Source organism: Halichoeres trimaculatus, unplaced genomic scaffold (genome assembly GCF_033239565.1).
Source record: "Halichoeres trimaculatus isolate MK-OKI-2021-1 unplaced genomic scaffold, fHalTri1.1 fHalTri1_scaffold_10, whole genome shotgun sequence".
Lineage (NCBI taxonomy): Eukaryota > Metazoa > Chordata > Actinopteri > Labriformes > Labridae > Halichoeres > Halichoeres trimaculatus.
In genome coordinates this window covers 2,091,323-2,114,052 of record NW_027437187.1, presented here as the reverse complement: position 1 = coordinate 2,114,052, position 22,730 = coordinate 2,091,323, and the positions used below count along the sequence as shown (strand labels likewise).

The following is a 22,730-nucleotide window of genomic DNA, read 5'->3' as shown; positions in this document are numbered from 1 at the left end:
CGTGTGTGACACCTGCTAAAGTATGGTTCATATAGGGGTAGTGTGACCGCAGGCCGTACTCTACAGCTGGGGAACAGCACTGTGGGGCGGGCAATCATGCTTAAGCATGGCACGGTTTGGATGGCCAGTGTGACCTCGCCCTAAGAGTCTTCCTAATTTTCTGCAGAGGAATTGTCTTTGTGTGGTTTTTCACCGACTGGTGAACCTCTGCTGATTTGTACTTCATTGAGATGTGTCAGGGAAACTTTATCTGTTTAATTCATGAGTTTCTCAGTTTGTAAGAGCTATTAATCACAGCTTTTAATCAGATCCGTAGGTAACATGCAGTATGGAGAGCTCTGCAACATGGGCGTAGAAGAAAAAGCAGTTAAAGCATGTGATTAATATCTATGACAGGATAAATATATTTTAAGGTGGCAGCTGGGCTGAGGTATAAAATGGTCAGACTTTGGACATGCTGCAGCTTCAGAGGAAGGAAACAGAAACCACTGTACAGGTTTATCTTAGTACGACTTACTTGGAGCAGGGTCGGTAGTGGATTCTGTGTTGTGGGGTTCATCCCTGAAGCTGAAGGTCTCTGGTAACACGCTGAACTTCAGGATGATGTTGTCCTGATGAGGCTGATCTGTGAGCTTTTCAGCGTGTCTTCTCCTTCCTCTTTTCTCCTTCCTGTGTTTCAGTTCGTTGGAGGCTAGCCTCCCCCTCCCTGAGATCACCTTAACATCATAGATCCTCTTTTCAGGATAGAGTGGCTGCTTCAATCTTCCAGTTCTGTCAGATTTCTTTGGGCTTGCTGAAGATGAGGAGAGAAATTTCTGGGATTTGAACTTTTTGTACCTGATCTGAGTTGGAGGCAAACTTTTACGCCAGTTTTCATAAATCCGCAGTTTGACTGGTGAAAGTTCCTCTGAGGGCACAGCTTCATTAATCTTTCTCTTCAAGGGACTGAGACTCACAGACAGGACCTCTGGAGGTCTGGTAGACATGGCTTCTGAAGCAAAAACATGTCTCATTTTGCCAACAGTTGAATACTGGGCTTGTTGTGAGGAGCCAAATAACGCCATCTTCACAGTTCTATATTTGAAGGATGAACATTTACTCTCAATCACACCTGCCAACTCCTTCTGTTTCTCTGACGGGGCATCCTGGACCAGAGGTTTCACTGATCTATTCGGGGATCCAACGTAATCCTGTAATCCTTCCTGCTTTCTTTGAGCAGCTTGTAGGCTTGTGTGTAGCTTCGCTGGTTCTCTGGTTTTCAGGGAGCACAGGGAATCTGTTTCACTGCAGGATTCCCTGTCAGCCTCAGCCAGGGACAGATTTCTGGTTTCTTTCTCACTCAACTGGATTAGTCCTGTGAATCTCCCAGGAGTGTCTGTGTCAACCGGTTCTGGAGCAATGTTCTCACAGCCCAAGAGAACGTTGTCCATCTCCTCGGTGATGAGCGTGTCGCTAAACTGGCTGCTGTTCAAGACTTCCTGAAAGCTGTCTGTCTCTCTGTTCTCCAAAGAGTCAACTGTTTCAACGTATATAATCGTCTGAGTGTTGCAGCTGCCCCCAACTCTGGCTGGATGTTCCCCCTCCATGGGGTCTGAATGTTCCCCCTCCATGAGGTCTGGATGTTCTCTCTTTGTGGGGTCTGGATGTTCTCCCTCCATGAGGTCTGGATGTTCTCTCTCTGTGGGGTCTGAATGTTCCCCCTCCATTAAGTCTGGATGTTCTCTCTCTGTGGGGTCTGGATGTTCCCCCTGCATTGAGTCTGGATGTTCTCTCTCTGTGGGGTCGGAATGTTCCCCCTGCATTGGGTCTGGATGTTCTCTCTCTGTGGGGTCTGAATGTTCCCCCTGCATTGAGTCTGGATGTTCTCTCTCTGTGGGGTCTGAATGTTTCCCCTGCATTAAGTCTGGATGTTCTCTCTCTGTGGGGTCTGAATGTTCCCCCTCCATGAGGTCTGGATGTTCCCCCTGCATTGAGTCTGGATGTTCTCTCTCTGTGGGGTCTGAATGTTCCCCCTGCATTGGGTCTGGATGTTCTCTCTCTGTGGGGTCTGAATGTTCCCCCTGCATTGGGTCTGGATGTTCTCTCTCTGTGGGGTCTGAATGTTCCCCCTGCATTGAGTCTGGATGTTCTCTCTCTGTGGGGTCTGAATGTTCCCCCTGCATTAAGTCTGGATGTTCTCTCTCTGTGGGGTCTGAATGTTCCCCCTCCATGAGGTCTGGATGTTCTCTCTTTGTGGGGTCTGGATGTTCCCCCTCCATTAAGTCTGGATGTTCTCTCTCTGTGGGGTCTGAATGTTCCCCCTCCATGAGGTCTGGATGTTCCCCCTGCATTGAGTCTGGATGTTCTCTCTCTGTGGGGTCTGAATGTTCCCCCTGCATTGGGTCTGGATGTTCTCTCTCTGTGGGGTCTGAATGTTCCCCCTGCATTGGGTCTGGATGTTCTCTCTCTGTGGGGTCTGAATGTTCCCCCTGCATTGAGTCTGGATGTTCTCTCTCTGTGGGGTCTGAATGTTCCCCCTGCATTAAGTCTGGATGTTCTCTCTCTGTGGGGTCTGAATGTTCCCCCTGCATTGAGTCTGGATGTTCTCTCTTTGTGGGGTCTGGATGTTCCCCCTCCATGAGGTCTGGATGTTTTCTCTCTGTGTGGTCTGGATGTTCCCCCTCCATGGGGTCTGGATGTTCCCCCTCCATGGGGTCTGGATGTTCCCCCTCCATGGGGTCTGGATGTTCTCTCTCTGTGGGGTCTGAATGTTCCCTCTCCATGGAGTCTGAATGTTCTCTCTCTGTGGGGTCTGGATGTTCCCCCTCCATGGGGTCTGGATGTTCCCCCTCCATTGGGTCTGGATGTTCTCTCTCTGTGGGGTCTGGATCTTCCCCCTCTGTGGGGTTGGACATGCAGTCTGAAGATATCCCATGCATTTTATTATTCTCCAGCTGTCCCTCCTCCTTGCATGTCCTTGCGTCCTTTAGGGGGTCTTTGGCACTCTGGTACTCTTCCAGGCAGCTCACCTGGTCCACAGGACTGATCGCTGCCCCCTCCTGTTCTAAATCTCTCAGTGTTAGGTTTACCACCTCCAGCAGCTTGGCCTCTGCTGAGCAGCTCGCCTGACTCCCTGACTGAGCTGCGGTGCCCATCACTGCTTGTTCAAAGATGAGGAGAGCCTCTTCTGGAGGCAGAACTTTGATTTCTAAAGCACCGTAAGGGTCACTGGACTCTTCGCTCGTGGCAGATTTTGTGGAAGTTGTTTCATCACTGCAGGATGACTTCCTTCCACTGAGGTCAACCTGCTCCTGCTCTGTTAGGGCCAGGACTGTCTCCGACACATCTCTGAGAATTTCTTCAGAGATGCTGTCACCCTGGTCCCGCTGGATGTCACTCTCCATTGTGTGAAGGCGACGCCTCAGAGGCCACGGGAGGCCGAACTCTTTCTCGATGTCATCCAGTTTCTCGTTGTCAATGAGCCAGAACGGTCGGTAGGGTGGTTCTGTGTAAACCTCGTCATGTTTGAGGATACGGTGTCCCTTCACAGCCTTCCAGTTGTCTTCTTTGACCCCTGACATGATGACAGTGTCCTTGGTGACGTGTTCCCTGCAGAATGCATCAGCCTCATAACCAATTTGGCTGAACACCTTTTTTTTTAAATAAGTAACAAAAATTTTGAGGTCGCCATCCCAAAACATGTCCATCAGTTTACTGGCTGTAGAGCAGTGGCTGGACTTCCTGATGTGATTCATGTTGTCTTCATTGAGCTCTTGTATGAGCTTCATCATCATACCAGGTGTGTGTGGGATGGTTGGGACTGAAGAAAGCTCCACAACACTCTCTGGAGCTTCAGCAGCTGGTTCTGAAAGAGCTGGAGACACATTCTGGTGGTCTTGGATGTCAGCAGCAGCAGGTTCTGGTCCTGTAGGCTGGTTTTGTGTCAAGTCTGCAGCTGGATCTAACAAGGGATCAGCAGATCCCAATGGATCACTGGTTTCACATTCCTCAGACGTTGTCTGCTTTGACTTTTTTGGGCTTTTTCTGAACTCTTGACTCTTTCTGCGTGGCAGCTCATACGTCGCAGCGGGCTCAGGCGGTTGTTTCGTCATGTCAGGGGAGGTGTTGTGCCTTGCATCCTGGTGGCAGCTTTCCTGTAACAGCGGCTGCACAACAGCAACAGCTCTTGTTCCAACACAGTCAGGAGACCTATCAACGGAGTCACCAGTGGACACCCCTTTAGACATTGCTGTAAACACGGGTGATGAATACTCAGGCTGAGATGCGTACCTTGATGGCTGATCTGGACTCTGGTATGAGTCCTTGGTCTTTGTTTCAGGTGCCTTGCTCCTCTTTGCTGCTCGGCTGAGGGTGGTTTTAGGAGAGGATTGTGTGGAGCAGAGAGGCACAGACTGGAAGGTGTGGGAGTCATTACCCGCCACCTGTGTGTGATGATTGAGCTCTGACCCTCTGACCTGGCTCTGGTTCTGGCTCCAGTTTTGGTTCTGGCTCTGGTTCTGGTTCTGTTTCTGGTTCCGGTTCTGGCTCTGGTTTTGGTTCTGGTTCTGGCTCTGGTTCTGGCTGTGACTGACATACTGCTTCCCATAGTACCTTGCTGGATGACTAGAACTGACTGATTTACACAGATTTTCTGCAATCTTAGTGATCACCCTCCCACTTGTTCTATCTGAGGTGTGCTCAGGAAGCCTGTCAGCTCTGGAGCAGCTGCTGGTGTTGTACTGTCCTCTGCTAACTGGAGCATGGTGTGGCTGAGCTCTCTGACTCCTGCTGACAGCCTGTTGACTGGAAGATGACTTTGTTGTCATCTGTCTGAAAGACTGATTAACAGCAGAGAAATATTCAGGTGGAGGACAGACCGAAGAAAAGGGTCTGTCCTGGGAGCTGTTCTGTCTGTGGTTGAGGTTATGAGTGTTGTAGGCCAGTGTGTCAGACCAGTGTCCATGGGGAAAAGAGTTAGCAGCTGTAGTGTATGTGGACCCTGGGGTAACTTGTTGGTAAAGGCCAATGCTGGTTGGACCCTGGGCTGCTGAACTCTGAGGACAGTTTTGGGGAAAGCCCTGCTGAGCACCAACGCCGGCTGTGGACTGAGGATTTCCACTCTGAAAGTGTCCGTTGACCCCCCAGTGGTTTGGGTTGTGTTGTCCTGTAGGTATTTGCTTGCAGGATGTCGCCCTGGCCTGCCAGTCTGAGCTCGGGTACTGATAACTCTGTGGTGGGTGTGCTCCTGCGTTTGATGTCCAGTACTGGTGTGAGGGGCCAACTGACCTGGCCTGAAGATTCCCCATTATGTCCCTTTGCCAAGCAGTAGGTTTTGAGGACTGTGGGGGGAACTGGAACTGTTGGCACCCTTGATCCATCCAGGAATCCATCTTTGTGTCCTGTTAAGCCTGAAAGCAGGTCCAGGTGGAAATGTTCCTAAAAGAAAGAGATAAAGAGAAATTCAGACAAATACTGAGAAAATGTCTTTTTAGACTGGTCTCTGAAAAATCCTCAGAGATGGAAATGAAGGTCTAAGGTTTTACAGTCCAACACATTCATTTTGGGAGCGTTTTGGAGTCGACACATTGAGATTACATGACTCAGTTAAAACTTATCTGGGAAATTTTCCTGTTGCACTCAAGTTGTTGAATTTTCAAAAACTCAGACTGAGAACTAAGTAAAACCGATTCCTTTAGTTCTCATTAGGCATGGAGAGAAGACTGCGAACTGTTCTGTGCCAATAGTGTGGTCGTCTTACCTTATATACAGTTAGAGCTGAGGTTATAGAAACTCCACAGGACAACAGCCCTGTAGCCTTATCAATGTATACCATTTGTTGAGATTGATGACTGCCAAATGTTAATACGTGTCTTGACTTTAATCGAGTCCACATTGCCTCAAGCTGATCCCCACCTGTCAACTTGCCCCTCATCTAATCTAGTCAAGGACACACTGATAACAACAAAAACCAGGTCCTTTAGTTTAGAGAGTCTTTGTTGCTCCTTTTCTGCGGTGGTGTAGTCTCCTTCACACACTCTTTAAAGTAAGTCCACACCAAGGACAGTAGAGATATACAACATGTTTTTTTTCAACCTTTTTTGAGCGACGACACATTTTTGACACTGAAGAAGTCCCACGTCACACCACCAACATAATAGAATGACACTTTGTGGCCTAATGAGAATGTAGTCTCCTGTTCTCCCTCAATGCAAGACTTAAACTGTAGCCAATCCCCCCCCCCCCCCCCCCCCCCCCAACAACAGCTCTATTAAAGGGACAGTTCCGATTTTTTGAAGTGGGGTTTTATGAGCTCTATGTGACCACTAAGGACACTAGATACAGTAGAAAGTTGTCTCCTCTCCCTCAGTAAGACACAGACTGTAATCGCTGGTGACGAGGAAATAGACACTAACAAGGAAATACCGTACCAAATTCAAAGGCTATTTTCTCTGCCTATTAGAACTAAAATCAAAAAGTAATACCACAGTTTAAGAGTACGCTACATAAAATATTTTTTAAGTGCATTAAGTCTTCGGAAATATAGACAATTATCCGGACCTAACTAACTGGTCATGTGTCCTTTCGCGCAGAGCTAGTGTGCTCCCCCCTCTCTTTTCAGCTGTAGGGAATGTAAACAAGCTATGCTTCGGGCGCCGGTTGTAGCCTCGAGGAATTTTGATTAAGTATCGTAATTCTTTTGTTTGTACTCTAAGGATTGTGAGGCAGTGTAGGAAATTCAAAAGGAGTGACTATGACAGCGATGATGAAGTTCCATTCACTTTGGAACCAAAAGGATACCTGTATGAACCGGAGTACACAGAAGAAGAGCTGCTACAGATGGCGACTGAAAGGAATACAGCGGTAACATCCGTGGACACTAGACATCAAGATGCTGAGTGTTACTGCTGCCACGACTGATGTTGTTGTTGTTGCTGTTACAAGACGCTCCAGAATTCAGAAGAGCAGGGAAATCTGTGAGATGAGTTATACAGACGGCTTGAGAGTCAGCAGTGTCCTCAGACAAATCCTGAAGAGTGTCTGTAACCAAGTTCCACTCATGACAGCATTAACACTCAGCATCCGTGGGCATTTAGTCACAGCTCAGACATTTACACCACTGAGTATTTCTGACTCTGTCTTGATGTCCAGTGTCCGCAGATGTTTCCTCTGTATTCCTTTCAGTCTCCATCTGTAGCAGCTCTTCTTCTGTGTACTCCGGATCATACAGGTATCCTTTTGGTTCCAAAGTGAATGGAACTTCATTGTCCCTGTCATAGTTACTCATTTTGAATTTCGTACACTGCCTCACAATCCTTAGAGTACAAACAAAAGAATTACGATACTTGATCAAACTTACACGAGGCTACAACCGGCGCCCGAAGCATAGCTTGTTTACATTCCCTACAGCTGAAAGGAGGAGGGGGGATGGGGCGCACTAGAGCTGCATGGAAGGATAAATGACCAGTTAGTTAGGTCCGGATAAATGTTTATATTTAAAAATTATATATATATACTTAAAAATTATTGTATGTAGCGTACTCTTAAACTGTGGTGTTACTTTTTGATTTTAGTTCTTGTAGGCAGAGAAAATAGCCTTTGAATTTGGTACCGTCTGTCCCTGTTAGCGTCTATTTCCTCGTCACCATCGATTACAGTCTGTGTCTTACTGAGGGAGAGGAGACACCTTTCTACTGTATCTAATGTCCTTAGTGGTCACATAGAGCTCATACAACCCCACTTCAAAAAAACTGAACTGTCCCTTTAATGGCTCTGTCACAGTGTGCAACATTTTTGATTCAGCAACAAGTTCAGCAACGTGGTAGCTAGCTTTGAGGGCTTGCTTATTCACCTTTGTGGCTGTGGTTGCATTTTCACAGCCAACCGTGCCGTTCTTGGTAGGCGGCTTTTAAGCCTGATGCTGATAGCTGCGTCAGCTACGTAATAGCATGACTCCATAGCAGCAGTATACCCCACTAATAAACAAAGAAAAACATGACACAGTAAACAAAGAGCAACAATGGAAGACATCCAGCAATTCGTCTTCTTTGTTACAAAGACCAATCAAGCTTTGTTTCAGAGAAGGTGCTATCACACAGGAAGTGACCATTCTTTCCACCAGTCAACAGACTGCAGTGTTTTTACCTTCACCTTCTGTGGTTGAATCTGTAAATCCAGCACCCCAAGAGAAAGGTACCAGGAAGTGGGATGATACAGGTCAGTGATTTCCTGAAGGGGAATGCCACAAAATGTGTGCTGTGCTGAGACAAAGTGAACTGAACCACTTGAAGGTACCAGCTCTCTAAAAATACAATCGATGCCTAACAAAAGTGAAATAATGATGACCAGTATGAGGATTACACTCTCCTCTCACTGTTTACTCCACACCTCAGTAAGCAGCATTGATCAACTGGAGTCATTAAAGTCAACTCCTCAAAGTCATTCAGGTGTTAAAACAGCGCCCACTGGAGTCTTTTCTTTTTACTTGTGGAATTATTTTAGAAGAAAAAGAAAATATGATTAAAATTGTAAACTGTCAAACTTAAGCCTGTATTGCTCAGCCCTACTTCAGAAAACTTGAGTGATACCAGTAACTTTAGAGCATGTTAGACATAAGATTCAGAGGAAGCCACTCAAACAGGAAGTGGTCTTTAGCCAGTCTGCTCCACCAGGATTCATGATTTAACACAGAATCTACATCTGAGCATGCTAGAGCATGCAGGAGTTAAACATCACCTCCTCACTCTGAGCAGAGATCCCCAGCTCCTCCATCCTTCCTGGTCCACCACTGTGTCTTGTGCCTTCTCTCCTTGCAACCCAGAGTGTTGGAGTGTGAAGGAGCAGGCTCAGCATTTATGTGTCCACTGAGTGGGAAGTTCTACTACAAGTTGTCACTGAATATGCATGACAATACAAAGTACTAACACTCGTGATTCCCCCCAGGACTTCTGATAATCCTCCAGACTCAGGACACGGTCACACTGGCCAACCGTGCCGTGCCTAAGCACGCTTCAGCCCTAAAGTACGTTTGGAATGGCCAGTGTGACTGCAACTGTGCCGTGCTCAAGCACGATTCCCTTCCGTGCTTTGGCACGCTTCAGAGAGGTGGGCTTCGGCACAGTTTACTTCATGCACAAGCACAAGCACAAGCACGCGGACAGTGCGTGCGATCCATGATATATGATCACCGCGAGCGCATATCTCGACAATCAATTTAAACAGTCGCAGAGTGTTACAGGGCAGTGTGCTGACTCTGATGAGATCGTGCTTCATGTGAACAGACGCGTAATGATAATGTAGGCGGGCCATGGGCGTGTGTGATAAAGGATTACTGTGACTGCTGGCCGTGCTCTTCAACTGGGGAATGGCAGGGGGGCTGCTGGGGGTCAATCGTGCTTAAGCACAGCACAGTTTGGATGGCCATTGTGACGGTGCCCTCAGTGACCACAGATACACCATTTCCTCAGGCGCAAACAAAGACTTTAAAGGACCCAATGCACAGCCTGTGCCTTTCAATCCACCAACCACCAGATGACAGCCAAGTGTGAGGTACCCCCTCATCCTCCTTAACGACTGGTAGGTACTCCCTCAGCCCCTCATTTACACCTCAGCCCTCCCCCAAGGACTCTAGTCACTTCTTCTTCCTGACAAAGGTTGGGTGGGTCAGGGAGTTTTCCTGTTGCATGCAAAAGAGTTATAAGAATGGCAAAATCACAGTGTGATAAATAGGGATGGGTACTTTTCACATTTGAAATGACACAGTACCGATGCCGGGTACCAAGCAATTGGTATCCGTACTCAAAAGTACCCGTTTTTGGTACTTTATGTGTGTTTATGTCGTAATATACATTAATTGTTTTGATGACAAAATTTCAACATTTTTAATGACATTTAACCTTGCAGTGGTGTGTTCGTGTCCAGTATGGAAAATCCTCTACTCTTCTGCTCCCTCACAGTCAAGGATAAGTTCAGGTATCCAAACATAGTACCTTTAAATGTTTTTGTGAATCGGTACTTGGTACTACAGACAGAATTCAGTCAAAACCTTTAAAAGTATCTAATTTGGTACCCATCCCTAGTGATGAATCAGAGCCTTTAGTTCATGCAGCATGGAGAGAAGACCTCTGCTAGATGTTCACTTCTGTGCTTGGCACGCTTCGAAGAGGTGGGCTTCAGCACAGTTTACTTCATGCATGAGCACAAGCACGGATGGCGCGTGTGATCCATGACATATAATCACCGCAAGCGCATATCTCGACAATCTTCTTTAACAAAGCGGGGGTGTTTGAGGGCTGTGTTGGGCGAAAACGACTTACCATAAGTCCAAAAGTCTCTAAAGTTGTAGCAGTGCTCTCTGAGTCTCATTGTGCTGACTCTGATGAGATCGCACTTAGTGTAAACAGACGCTTCACGATGATGGGGGCAGGCCATTTGCGTGTGTGACACCCGCTAAAGTATGGTTCATATAGAGGCAGTGTGACTGCTGGCCGTACTCTCCATCTGGGGAACAGCGCTGCGGGGCGGGGGGCAATCATGCTTAAGCACGGCACAGTTTGGATGGCCAGTGTGACCGCGCCCTTAAGTACAGTCAGGGGGCGTTTACATGACAATGATTTTAGGGTGAAATGCAAAAGTACTGTTGCATTTCAGCCTTGTGTTTACATGGAAACAGCGTTTTAGCAGACCTGAAATGCAAAGTTTTGAAAGAGGCTGCTGTAAATACGTGTCTTGACTTCATTTGGGTCCACACTGCCTCAAGCTTATCCCTAATTGAAATACCAGGGGAAATAAAACTAGTCGGGCTTTAACATTTGTTCAACTCTCACAGAGACACTGGAGTTTGGTACAGAGTCTGACTTTAGTGCCATAATTCTGACATTAAAACAAAGAAATAAATCAGAAAATTCTTTTCTTTTTTTTCTTTTTGATGAACAATTCCTGGTGTGAAAGTGCAGCCATACTTGGAAGGGAAGAGGAAATGTTGAAAAATGTAGTATACAGTGTAAACAACTTCTTCTCCTCTAGTCTAGTTCTGTGGTAGATGTGTGATACACCGCCCTATGCCGAGACACATCTGGTGTATTTGAGCCATACACGACAACGGTTTTAGGCTGAAACGCAAAAGTTTAGTTGCGTTTCAGCCTCACGTTTACACAGAAGCAGCGTTTCAGCGGACCTAAAATGCAAACTTTTGAAAACGGCCTCAAGAGTGGGATTTTTCTGAATCCCGACATCGATGCAGTGTAAACAGTAAGCTGGCGTTTTCAGTGGTAGCACTGATATCATAGTTCGCCTCGCACGTGCATACAACAGGACAACCGTACTGTTGTTACTATTGTCACAAACTACCGTGTTGTGCTTGTGCTGCTCAGTCTGCTCAATCTGCTGACTGTCTTTAACAAAATGAGCATCTTTTGCTCCACTTTTTAACTTAGTATTCCACAATAAACCAGATGACCGGCTCAACTCTACTTTGGTGGAGATCTCCCAAAAGCGGCTTCTGGACGAGTCAGATATAGCACCACCTACAGGTCTAGCATGCTTTCAGTCCATCAGCGTTTTCGTTCAAACAGTTTTTTTCACTGTGTTTTTACAGCGTTATTAGCGTTTTCAGATGAAATGTTATTGTGTAAACGGGGTCTTTTAACTCAAATCTTTGAATCACATAAAACATCTAAACAAGGATGTGCTGAAGTGTTGGGAAATGGTCTGTTGTTATGTTAACAGAAAACTGGTCACATTTAATGAGCACAGAAACTCTTTACGTTTACAGACTCACAGAAAAACACTCTGCATATCCAATGGATTTACTGGCTTACTTATCTAAAGGATTTACAAGTTTGCTAAAACTGTGTTTCATTTTTACTTGAAGAGGCTGTTGGCCTTCCATCATGGCTGTCATCCCTGAATGTCTGCATGCAAGTCTGAGTGAATGTTTCAGCTCTTATCCTGGAGAGAACTTTCTACTCGGGGTGATGAGCAGCGGGAGGAGAGGTCCCTCTCGCCCTTGATATGTTAATTTATGGGGAAGATAAAGACTCTTTCAACACACTTGTAGTCACATACACAAATGCATATGTCTATAACTGTGTGGGATGTGTTGGCACGTTGATGTGTGATGACTAAGGGGTGGACACCAAGTTGCTTTAAAGCTGTCGCTAAAGAACCTGCTCTTCAGTGAGTTAAAAGTAAGTGACTTAAAGTTTATTGAACAGACTGCTCTGCTCTCTGTGATCATTCTGCTGCTGCCTGACGATCAGGGCATGAAGAAATGTGAAACAGCAGCAGCTAGCAATGTGGAAAATCCTAGAGATAGTGCCTAAATTTGGGCCTCCTGAGGGCGGAGCCTGGCTTCTACACTTCAACCTTTTTCTGATCAAAATCTATTCCTGTAAAATCGCTCCTTCTTTGAAGAAAGTGAAGCTGATTCAGATTAGTCCTTGTCATCAGGGTAGCCCACCAAACTGACCGGAGCAGTCTTCACTGCTGCTGTGACAGGAAGAGGAACAGTTTTGATGGAGGAAGTTGATCTGGTATTTGGGGTGACTTCATTTTATTGGTGTACTTAAGTTTGAACAGACCACTGCAGAACAACTGCTGACTGTGGGTTGGAATGAACATTAGCACAAACAGACTAACATGTTTAAGCCTTTAGCTCATGTTTGGCCTTTAGCTTGTGTTTTAGCCTCTAGCTCATGCTCTGTCACTCTCCCATCAAGATTTATGCTGCTCTTGTATCCTGTTCTGTCTGACAGTTATGGTACGTCCCAATGTATTGTGACAAACACTAGTCAGAAATGCTGAAATGAACAGAATATAACAGGAGCTTAAATACTATTTACACAAGGGCAGCCATATTTGATTGTATACTCAAGATTGGTGCGGATGCTCCGACTTTCCAGTCAGAAATTCTGGCGTCTCAGTTGGGCGTTCCCTCAAAACTCAGAAATTCCAACTTCCAAGTAAAAATGGAACACACCATTAGGCTCCAGTGTCCACCATCACGACAAAATTATCAAAGAATTAATTTTCATCAGAATAACTTTGAGGAATGATCATATAATTTCAAATCCTCTTTTTGTGGACACAAAGAGCACAACTACCCAAAGTCTTGTGAAAGGTCCCCCACCTTCTGCAGCTCTGACAGGGCAGGAAGCTTTCCAGTCCAAGCCTCAGTGAGTAACTGAACCGTGCCGTGCTTAAGCACAATTACCCCCCGCAGCACTGTTCCCCTGCTGGAGAGTACGGCCAGCAGTCACACTACCCCAATATGAACCAGACTTTAGCGGGTATCACACAGGCGCACGGCCCGCCTACGTCATTGTGAAGCATCTGTTTACATGAAGCACCATCTCATCAGAGTCAGCACAATGAGACACACATTTCATTGTTGTTTCATCCTGTAAAGTGTCCTTAGGTGTTTTGAAAGGCGCTTTTAAATAAAATGTATTATTATTGTTATTATTACAACTTAAGACACTTTTGGACTTACCGTAAGTCATTTTCGCCCGACGCAGCCATCTAACACCCCTGCTTTGTTTGAAATCATTGTCGAGAGATGCGCTTGCGGCGATCATACGTCATGAAGCGCACGCGCTGTCCGCGTGCTTGTGCTCGTGCATGAAGTAAACCGTGCCAAAACCCACCTCTCTGAAGCGTGCCAAAGCACGGAAGGGAATCGTGCTTGAGCACGGCATGGTTGCGGTCACACTGGCCATTCCAAACATGCTTTAGAGCTGAAGCGTGCTTGGGCACGGCACGATTGGCTAGTGTGACCATAAGTGCACTTCTTCCAGGCTGTGCACCAGTGCCTGTGGTCCTCTCTGCAGGGAATATTACAGTAACGCTGGAGCCACAGCCTGTGGAGGAGCCTGCACAGGATCTGGACAATACTTTGGATGACCTCCTTCTTATAGAGGAGACTGCTACACCAGCCAGCCATGTCATTATGTTTTATCATAACTACTTGAACTATTTCCTGTCCAAACAGAGGACTAAGTACTGCTCTTCTCTCTCTCTGCTGTGAGTCTCATTTTAATACTCCCCTGAATTTCCAGTGAACGCTCTCCCCTGGAAAAAAAAAAAAAAAAGATTACATTCTTAGGAGCTGATAACATCAAATTTCCCTGAATATTTTGCAAGGCTGCCTGCTTGAGCAATGGGTTTGACAAGGAAAGTCAGCATGATGAGTCTGCAAAGGACGATTATTCTAACCTGTGGAGAGAGGAATCCACGCCGATTTGTGACACTCTGTATGTGCTCAACACTGAGCTGGGGATGGGGGTCTAACATGAAGAAGAAGATGAAGATGAAGCTGCTGGGCAGGTTGGGGGGATTTCACACTTGTTTCACCAACAGCTCTGACAGCAACCAGAAACACGTACAGGTTTGATTCCTTACTTATCCACTGCTGAGCTCTACGGTTAAACTGTCACTCCTGTTTGTGTGGAGACGTACTTACCACACAATCACACATTTATAATCCCATGAAGTTATAACACAGTCAGATTGATTATCTTTACATTTTGTCTTTCCTGTTGGTGTGTACTGTCTTTATCTGCATGTGTTTTTGTTTTTATGAAAGTTACATGCCAAGGAATTTCTGTCACCATTGGGGCTGACAATGAAAGCAATCTATTGATTATATTGATGTTGAAATGCTCAGTGTTTGCTTGGCCCAGGAGTCTGTGTTGGCCGGCGACTTCCTGTTGGCTGTGGTGCTGTGGAGTGCTGGGGAAGCAGGCTGAGAGGATCGGACGCCAACAGACTCAACACACGCATCCACAAGTCCAGTGACATCATCGGGGTGGGTGGCGCTGTCAGAGAGGGGGATGCTGCCAAAGCTACAAAGCATCCTGGATAATGTAGTGGGTAACAACATCTACTCCACAGTGAACTGGTCGGATGCAGGAGCACATTCAGTGAAAGACTGATTCTCCCAGGATGCACCACAGAAAGACACAGGAGGTCATTCCTGCCTGTGTCCATCAGACTTTGTAAATCTTCCCTTCAAAATCACCTGGACAGTGGAGTCTTAACGTGGTTTCACCAATTTAACTGAGACTAAATTCCCTCTGCAACTGTTGCTATGGGCAACATCTGTTTTAACACAATCCAAGTACAATATCATTCACTCAGCTTATCTTGTCCCATTTGTTATCTAAATGTTATCTTATCTAGTATATACACTATTTTTGGTACTTTTGCTAACTTTTATTGCTTACTTATATTTATTTATGTATTGCTCAATCTATTCTACTGTTTATTTTTTTCAACCCTACAATATTTTTTTTCCTATTTTTATTTCCTTTTGCTGTACTGTGTGTCTTCGATCCACACTAAGCCTCTGTTAAAGTGGCCATGCACCAGGTCTCTGTCTAATGCACATGTTTCAAACTCTTGTGCTTTAGATATATGTGGCCCACCACTCCATTTTTTGTGGCCCGTGAGAGCTTAAAAATTCTGATTGTCTCATTAGGGATAAGTCAAAAGGGTGCATTGACCATTAACGTTCCCCAAAATACCTACCCATTATGTTTCCCACAAAGAGGAAGATCACAGTGCTTTCACATCAGTGTCACTTTCTGAACTAGTGGAATTAAGAAAAAAAACAATGATCCCAAAACGTCCAGGAAGAGAAAAGTTAATGCAGATAAAGGCTGTTTCAGAAAAGATGGGAAGGCCAATATATGTTTGTTCTTCATGGAAAAAAAAACAATATGTCTTTGTGTTAAAAGGCCGCTGTGGTCAAAGAGTAAAGTCTGATCGGCATTTTGACATAAAACACAGAGCTAAGTACACCAAAGTGAGCCTTCAAGACAAACAACAAATAGAGCAAGATTTCATATGCTAACTGCAATCGCAGCAGGATGCATTCAAAAAGCCACAACCAAAAACAATGCGGCAGTGAAAGCTAACTTTATTATGGCTTAAGAAATTTCCCACGCTACAAAGTCTTTTCATAGGGAGCATTTTTGAAGCAGTAGCTGTATTTATTTAACATTACATTTAGTTACATTTAGTGACATTTCACACTGTCATACAGTTACATCTGGCCCTTTGAGAGCAACCATGATGCTGATGTGGCCCTCAGTGAAAATGAGTTTGATGCCCCTGGTCTAAAGGGTCCAGTTATCAGCTGCCAAAAAATTGCTGATGATACATTGCAGATTAAAAAATCCAAAAGAGACTTTTGATAAGCCTGCCCACAAGTGAGAAATTATGAATGAGTAAGCGATAGCTGTTGATGTGGATAGGAAAAACTCGAATCAACAATATTTTGAAGTTTTCTCCTCAACTCTTTCTTAGATGAATTCCGGCATAAATCAGACTGTGAGAATCAAACTCGGCTCCCTTGATGTGGTCTTTGCAGGTGATCAATCTTGCTGGATGATAGCTACACCAGGCTCTGAACCCTCTTCCTTTTATTGTCAGTGACAGAATAAGTGTATATAAAGTTATCTCACATTTGCCTCAGACTGTATGCTGTTCTCATTTATGTTCTTTGTTTCTGCTAATACAGGATATGATCAAAAGTCTTCCTTCATTTCCTTTCCACCATGTGTACAGCCACATGGGGAAAGATAATGAAACCCTGACTTGCTCGCAATCACTGATAAATTTTATGGTTCACTCACCCTTGCAGATAAAAACTGTACGATAACAATTGTGTCACGTTACAAGTGTGTTTCCCCCTTCCCTTTGACTGCAACGTGATGGGTGTAACTAGGGCAACCCTGAAGAAATAAAAAGAGAGCTGACTGAAAGTGTGCTTCAGAGCGGATTGGAGATTTGTAACTGAGCAAATCTGCGATATTTTTGCAAGTAAAACTTAAGACCGTTGTCTTTGCCTCATTTGTGTATGTTTCCTTGTGTCTTAGGTTGTTTGAACCTGACAGTCTGGGATTATCCAAATGGAATTACTCTGGGATCTACTTCAACAGAAAGTGTGTTTACTCCAGGGCTGGAACAATATGCTTTTCTCGTGATTTGAATCTATTACGATTTTTGGGGTGCCGATTCGATTTCAACTGCAATTCCTCAATATTAATGATTTTTGTAACTTTTAGTTTGCTTTTTTAACACCAAACAATGTGAAAAAAAATGATGATGATTATGTCTACAGACTTTATCAGGAACCATATTTTCCCGTAAAATGCACATCACATGAGTCAAAGAGAAACATTTCACCCTCTGCAGGAGAGGAGTGGTAACTTTTTCCAATCCAGTTTATAAACAAAGACTGATGTGAAGAATTTGAATTAAAAAAAAATGACAAAAAAAAATCCTGATTTTGATATTATCAAACAAAAAATCATGATATATTTTGATTATTTTTTTCTCCCATCCCTATTTTACACTGTAAATTGTTAGGTTTCTACCCACTCATTGTTCTGACCACAGAGATAATTAAAATAAAAAAAGTTTTAAACATTAAAAATGTTTAAAAACCAGACTGTTTTTACAAAAAACCTTTAGATAAAAAGTCTTTACAAAAACTAGAAGAATTTAACATCTATCACATCAATTTAGCTGAGAAGAGCCGCAGATGAGTGGGGCCGGCACCAAGCAAGGAGTGAAAAAAAAAATTAAAAAAAGAAAAAAGAAAAATCCAAAAGTGTCTTTTGATGAGCCTGTCTACAACTGGGAAAAATGGTTCAGAATGGGATGACTAGGGATGGGTGCTTAATGATTCCCTTATCAATTCTTTAAACTATGTTGGAACTACTGGACCTTACGTCAACTAGCCTGCAGCAGCTTTCTTAGCTTCGCAAATGATGACGGTTTCTAATGAAAACCCTGATCCAGGGTTTTCAGCTTAAAGTTTTACTGAAGAACTTAACACACAAATAAATGAACATCACTCTCTCACAGGAGAATCCTTTTCAAAACATTAAAAAAGGTATAAATCTCCTAATTAACCAAAATAAATATATAAAACATGGTGCTGGTTTGATGCTAACATATATGGGAAATTGCACTGATATGCTAGCAGTTAGCATACATTGATAAAACTTCAGTTTTACAACAACTTTTCAACCTTCATCACAGAAACATATCGCAGTTACTCTATGTAAACAATACTGACAACTCCAAGTGTCAAAATACAAACAGGCAGATAGAGAAAGGTTAAGTGCAGGCTCATGTCCGGCTTCATGACTACGGCAAAGTTCCACACAACTCAAACAACTGTTATAACCACTTAGAGACACTAGATGGCCTACTTCAGTCAATAACATATAACAAAACAGTACACCAGTGTCACATGAAGTGATATTTTTTTATTTATCTTTATTTAAGTCCAGAGATATTCAGACTCAGTGAACAATTTCATATTTATTCACTTTTTAACTCAATTAAATGATGGCACAGAAAACCCGTTAAGCTACTTTTTGTATAAAGAAAATTCAAAGGAGGAATTGATAAGATAATGGACAAAGAAACATATTGTAAGCAGAATCAATAGGAGCATTGGTATCAATTAAACCATATTAATACCCATCCCTGGTGATGGCTGTCGAGGTGGATGTGGACAGGAAAAATTAAAGCAAAAATTGTTGATTTCTTCTCCTCAACTCTTTCTCAGAAGAGCTTGAGCAGTGTCTGTAAATCTCTGGATTCTCAACGAGGTTCTTCCTCTTCTCTACTCTTTTAAAGCCTTTGTCTTCATACATGCCCATTAAAGCTCAGCTGTCACCCAATCACAGCTCTTATCTTGTACTTTGACCTTATATGGAAATAACCGACTCCTAGTTTCCCCTTTGATGGCAGTTTCTATGGCAACTTTATTCCATTCTCTGATGGAGCTAGCACTTGCACCTGTACCTTGCTGTTTCCTCCCGCTGGCTGACAGTTATTCTTCTAGAAAAACATTGTGGCTTCCTGTGTACCTGCCCGGTACTTTCCATTCTGCCCTGCACAACTTCCTGAGTTTAGCTCTGCACCACCCAGGAGCTCTCCCTTCCTGTAAGATCACTCTGTCTCTTGTCACTTCTTGGTCTCTTTTGTTTAAACCCAGCTCTCAGTTGTGTGGCCCGGTTCTGTTATTATACTACAGTTTTTTCTCAGTCACTTCGGCTCATTTCTCTGATCAGAATTGAAATTCTCTTAAGTACTTGTTCAATCTTCACATCATTGGGTCACTTGTGCACATCAAAAAAGCAGTTTCTCATTTTGTTGAACAAGTTGCAGAAGCTTTGGGACATCCATGAAAATGATTTTGTTCAATTCTCTGCTGTTTCCTTCATTATCAGCTGCTTATGTCGTGTTGATTAATATGGATTATCATGGGTCTTTGTTGAATTGTCCCACTCCACACAAGCACAACAGCCGTCTCCCTCTTCTTTCCCTCTTTGCCAAAGTGAAATGTTGGCGGGTACATGCACATGGTTGGGTGGAGGTGGTGGCTTGAGGGTTGGGGCACGATCTGCGAACAATCTTCGAATAGCTACGAGCAAATATCGACTAGCTCTTTAGCTTGAAATGCCCATCTCTAATAAAGATCTTGAGCAGAGTAAATGTGTGTGGTGTTTCATGGTAGAAAACCTCAAAAATAAAATCAGTAACATGAGAGCTGCTTAGTAGGACAAGTACAGCAGCATTGCCCCAGTAACTCCATGAATAACCCTACAAACAGCTGTTTGATGAACTCCAACATTTCACCACACACATCTTGAAGGACCCAGACGTAGAAGAGCAAAGAGCAAATCAAACTTGTTAAACTGACCACAGCAAGAGTTGCCAGTTTGACACTTCAGTTGCCTCTTTTATCTCACCTCTTCACTGAAAAATACGTCCCTTAAATCTAAAATTGCTGTGCGGCTACACATCGCCACCTTTTGTCTTGAACGGTAACGCACTGGGAACTAGCTGGGGAACAGGTGCAGTAACGCTGGGGTTAGTGCCTGTAATGGTGGGGTATGCCTCCATTGAACTGAACGCTCATTTGGCCTGTTAACTCGGCTCATGCATACCGCTAAATGATTTTTCCTGTCAGTACAAACAGTCGGTTTTCCTTGCTGATGGCTGGATGTGCATACAGACCCAGAACTACATCACATATTTGGCTGAAGATCACATTCAGTTTGGAAAGTTGACTTGAATGTTGGCCCGTTCAGCACAAATTAGGAAATAACAGCTTTAAACAACAAAGGAAGAACTGAGTGAGTGAGCCAGCTGGCAGGTATCCAAACAGCGAACTCTCCCACGGGTTAGAGCTCGGGCTGCTCCCACATCAGCTCCGACAATCAGACCTCTTTAAAAGGGCTCACTTGCTGCCAAAGGTAGGCACAAATCAGAAGCAATATCAGTTTCAATCTGTTATAGTACTTTAGCCTATAGATAAACTTGTGCTTTAAGAGAGACTAACAAATAAGATATTTGGCCTGCTTATACAGACACACATATACAGAGTAAATCTAAGTTTTTATGCTCTTCATTTCCTTTCCAGAGTGTCAGGAACATTGAGGGGGAGGACGTCTGGCTTTTCATCATTGGGGACCCTGCATACCGTCTCCTCGACTGGTTGATTAAAGGCTACATAACATCTCCTTTCATGACCCCAGGAGTCATTCAATGTGCACTTGAGTGAAGTGCGAGTAGGTGTACAGATGACCTTTGCCATCCTCAAATCAAGATGGAGGGTGCTTCTCAAAAGAAGTGACTTTCACGTCACATTTGCACCAACTATGATCGCCACCTGCTGTGCATTGCACAATTTTCCTCAGATGGAAAGGGACTTCACAAACAGCAACTGGTTGGAGGAATTACGTACCCTCCCTAGACTCTATCCTCAGCCTGCACAGCCAGTGAATCACCTGTGTAACACTACTGGTAACAATGCACGGGCAACACTGACCAGATACATGGCAAGCCACTTCCCTCTTTGGGTCCATTCTCAGTTACAGTTTGTAGTTTCACAAATCTAAACTACCAGATTTCCTGGTTATGTACATTTCATATTGCAGCCCTGTAATCAGCACGTTTAGAACATATCAATTTGCACTGTTACGTTCCAAATGCTGATGTGATTTACCCTTTTTTTACTGTCCAAGTTCACCAGTACATGACAAACCAATCTGAATTTGAATGTGCTTTAATGAAAGTCGTTGTCTTTCGTAGATTTCTAGGTTCAATGCAGTGGAACATACATTGTATTTTACAGCATGTAACATAGTGAAAATGCAGTACAAAACATCCTGCCTTTTAACAAAAGTTCAGTGCACTTTGTGCAAAGTTTTAGGAAATATCCTTGTTCAAGTAGAAACTGGAAATAAAATATTCCAACAAATTCACAAAACATGTTTAGTGCAAACAGGCTTACTCAACATAAAACTAACTGTGATGGCATTTCCAAAACATTATTCTACATCTTGAATTTTGTACTCGGAGTCATCAGGCTGTGGAGATGAGTGATGGGGAGCTGGATGTTGATGCTGGAGTGCAGGGTACTGGTGCTGGGGTGTTTGGAACTGGTGCTGCGGTGTGGGACACTGGTGGCTGTGAATATGGGTTATGATGCTGTAATGGAGTTTGCCATTGCACCTGTGAAGCTGCTGGCAAAGAGTGTGGGAGGAGACTCCTTAGGCCTTGGAACAGCTGCCCAATTAAACGCTCGTTGGAACGGGAACTTTCATCAAGAAATCTGGACAAATTTCTCTCTTCTTGTTCGTGACTCCTCTCCATGAGTTGTTCTTGCCACTTGTTTTGTGAGGCTTGCATTTCTTCTAAAAATTTCCATTGCTCAGATGACCTAGTCTTCAAGCTTTCTCACAGCCTGATGCCCCGTTCTCTGTAAAATTATTGTTTGAGCATTATTTTCACAAACATTTTCAACACATAAAGTTCTAATGAAGTTGTTCAATAAAATAATGGCCAAAGAAGCCAGGTGCACCTCATGTAGCAATAATTTATGTACATATAACTTACTCTTTTTTGAGCCCTTTGACCAGCCAAATCCGCAGTCTGGAGAATGCTGTCATTTCTAACATTTGTTGGTTCAACGCTCTCTGAGCTGTGGTCATCCTCTGGAAAACACAATGGCAAATATCATTTACAAGGCAAATGTCATCACAGGCAAAAACACAACCTCCTGTAAACGAAGACTTCTTTTCCAAAACACTATAAATCCATCAGAAAGAAGGTGTCTGTAGCATGCTTTTTCTGTTTATTGAACAAAGGTCACGATGCTATCAATCAATCTCAATCAATCAATCTTTATTTGTATAGCGCCAAATCATAACAAATGTTATTTCAAGACACTTTAAAAAAACATTTACAGGTCTAGACCCGTAAATGTTTTATCAAGGTTTTATGTCAAATCACTAGATTTCCTTGTTTAAAATGTTCAGCCTGATGTAGTTTCTCATGAAGTTGTATGTGTCTTGATAAAAATGAATGTGATTTCCAGAAAAGTTCTAAAATTGAGTAAAAGCGCCTTGGTGTACATAAATACATCTGTGTATGAAATTTATGTGAATTAATCCATGCATAAGATATCTATGTATGCATTCTTACTGCAATATCTACTCACACATCTGCATGTGCAACTGTGAGCTAGGAGCATTGTGCTATATAATTTTCAATCTGGCACTTTATAATCCTGGGTAGTAGGGTAATGTCGATGCAACAGGCACTTTTATTTCTGTGCAATAATAGACACTGTGAATATAATGATGGCCTGAGCTCCCTGGCAGATAGCACTGTGCACTTTAGTCTTTTGCACTTTAGAACTATGGCACCTTAGTTAGCATTAA

General features: G+C 43.8%; 1 protein-coding gene across 1 annotated transcript in view; it reads right to left on the bottom strand.

Moving 5' to 3' along the window:
- LOC141797090 (uncharacterized) overlaps nt 1-22,730 on the bottom strand; it is a 37,013-nt gene that overhangs the window by 3,630 nt on the left and 10,653 nt on the right. The window contains exon 2 of the mRNA XM_074678503.1: nt 518-5,415. Coding sequence (XP_074534604.1) covers nt 518-5,369 — 4,852 coding nt within the window. The 5' untranslated portion in view covers nt 5,370-5,415. The remainder of the gene's footprint in view (nt 1-517; nt 5,416-22,730) is intronic.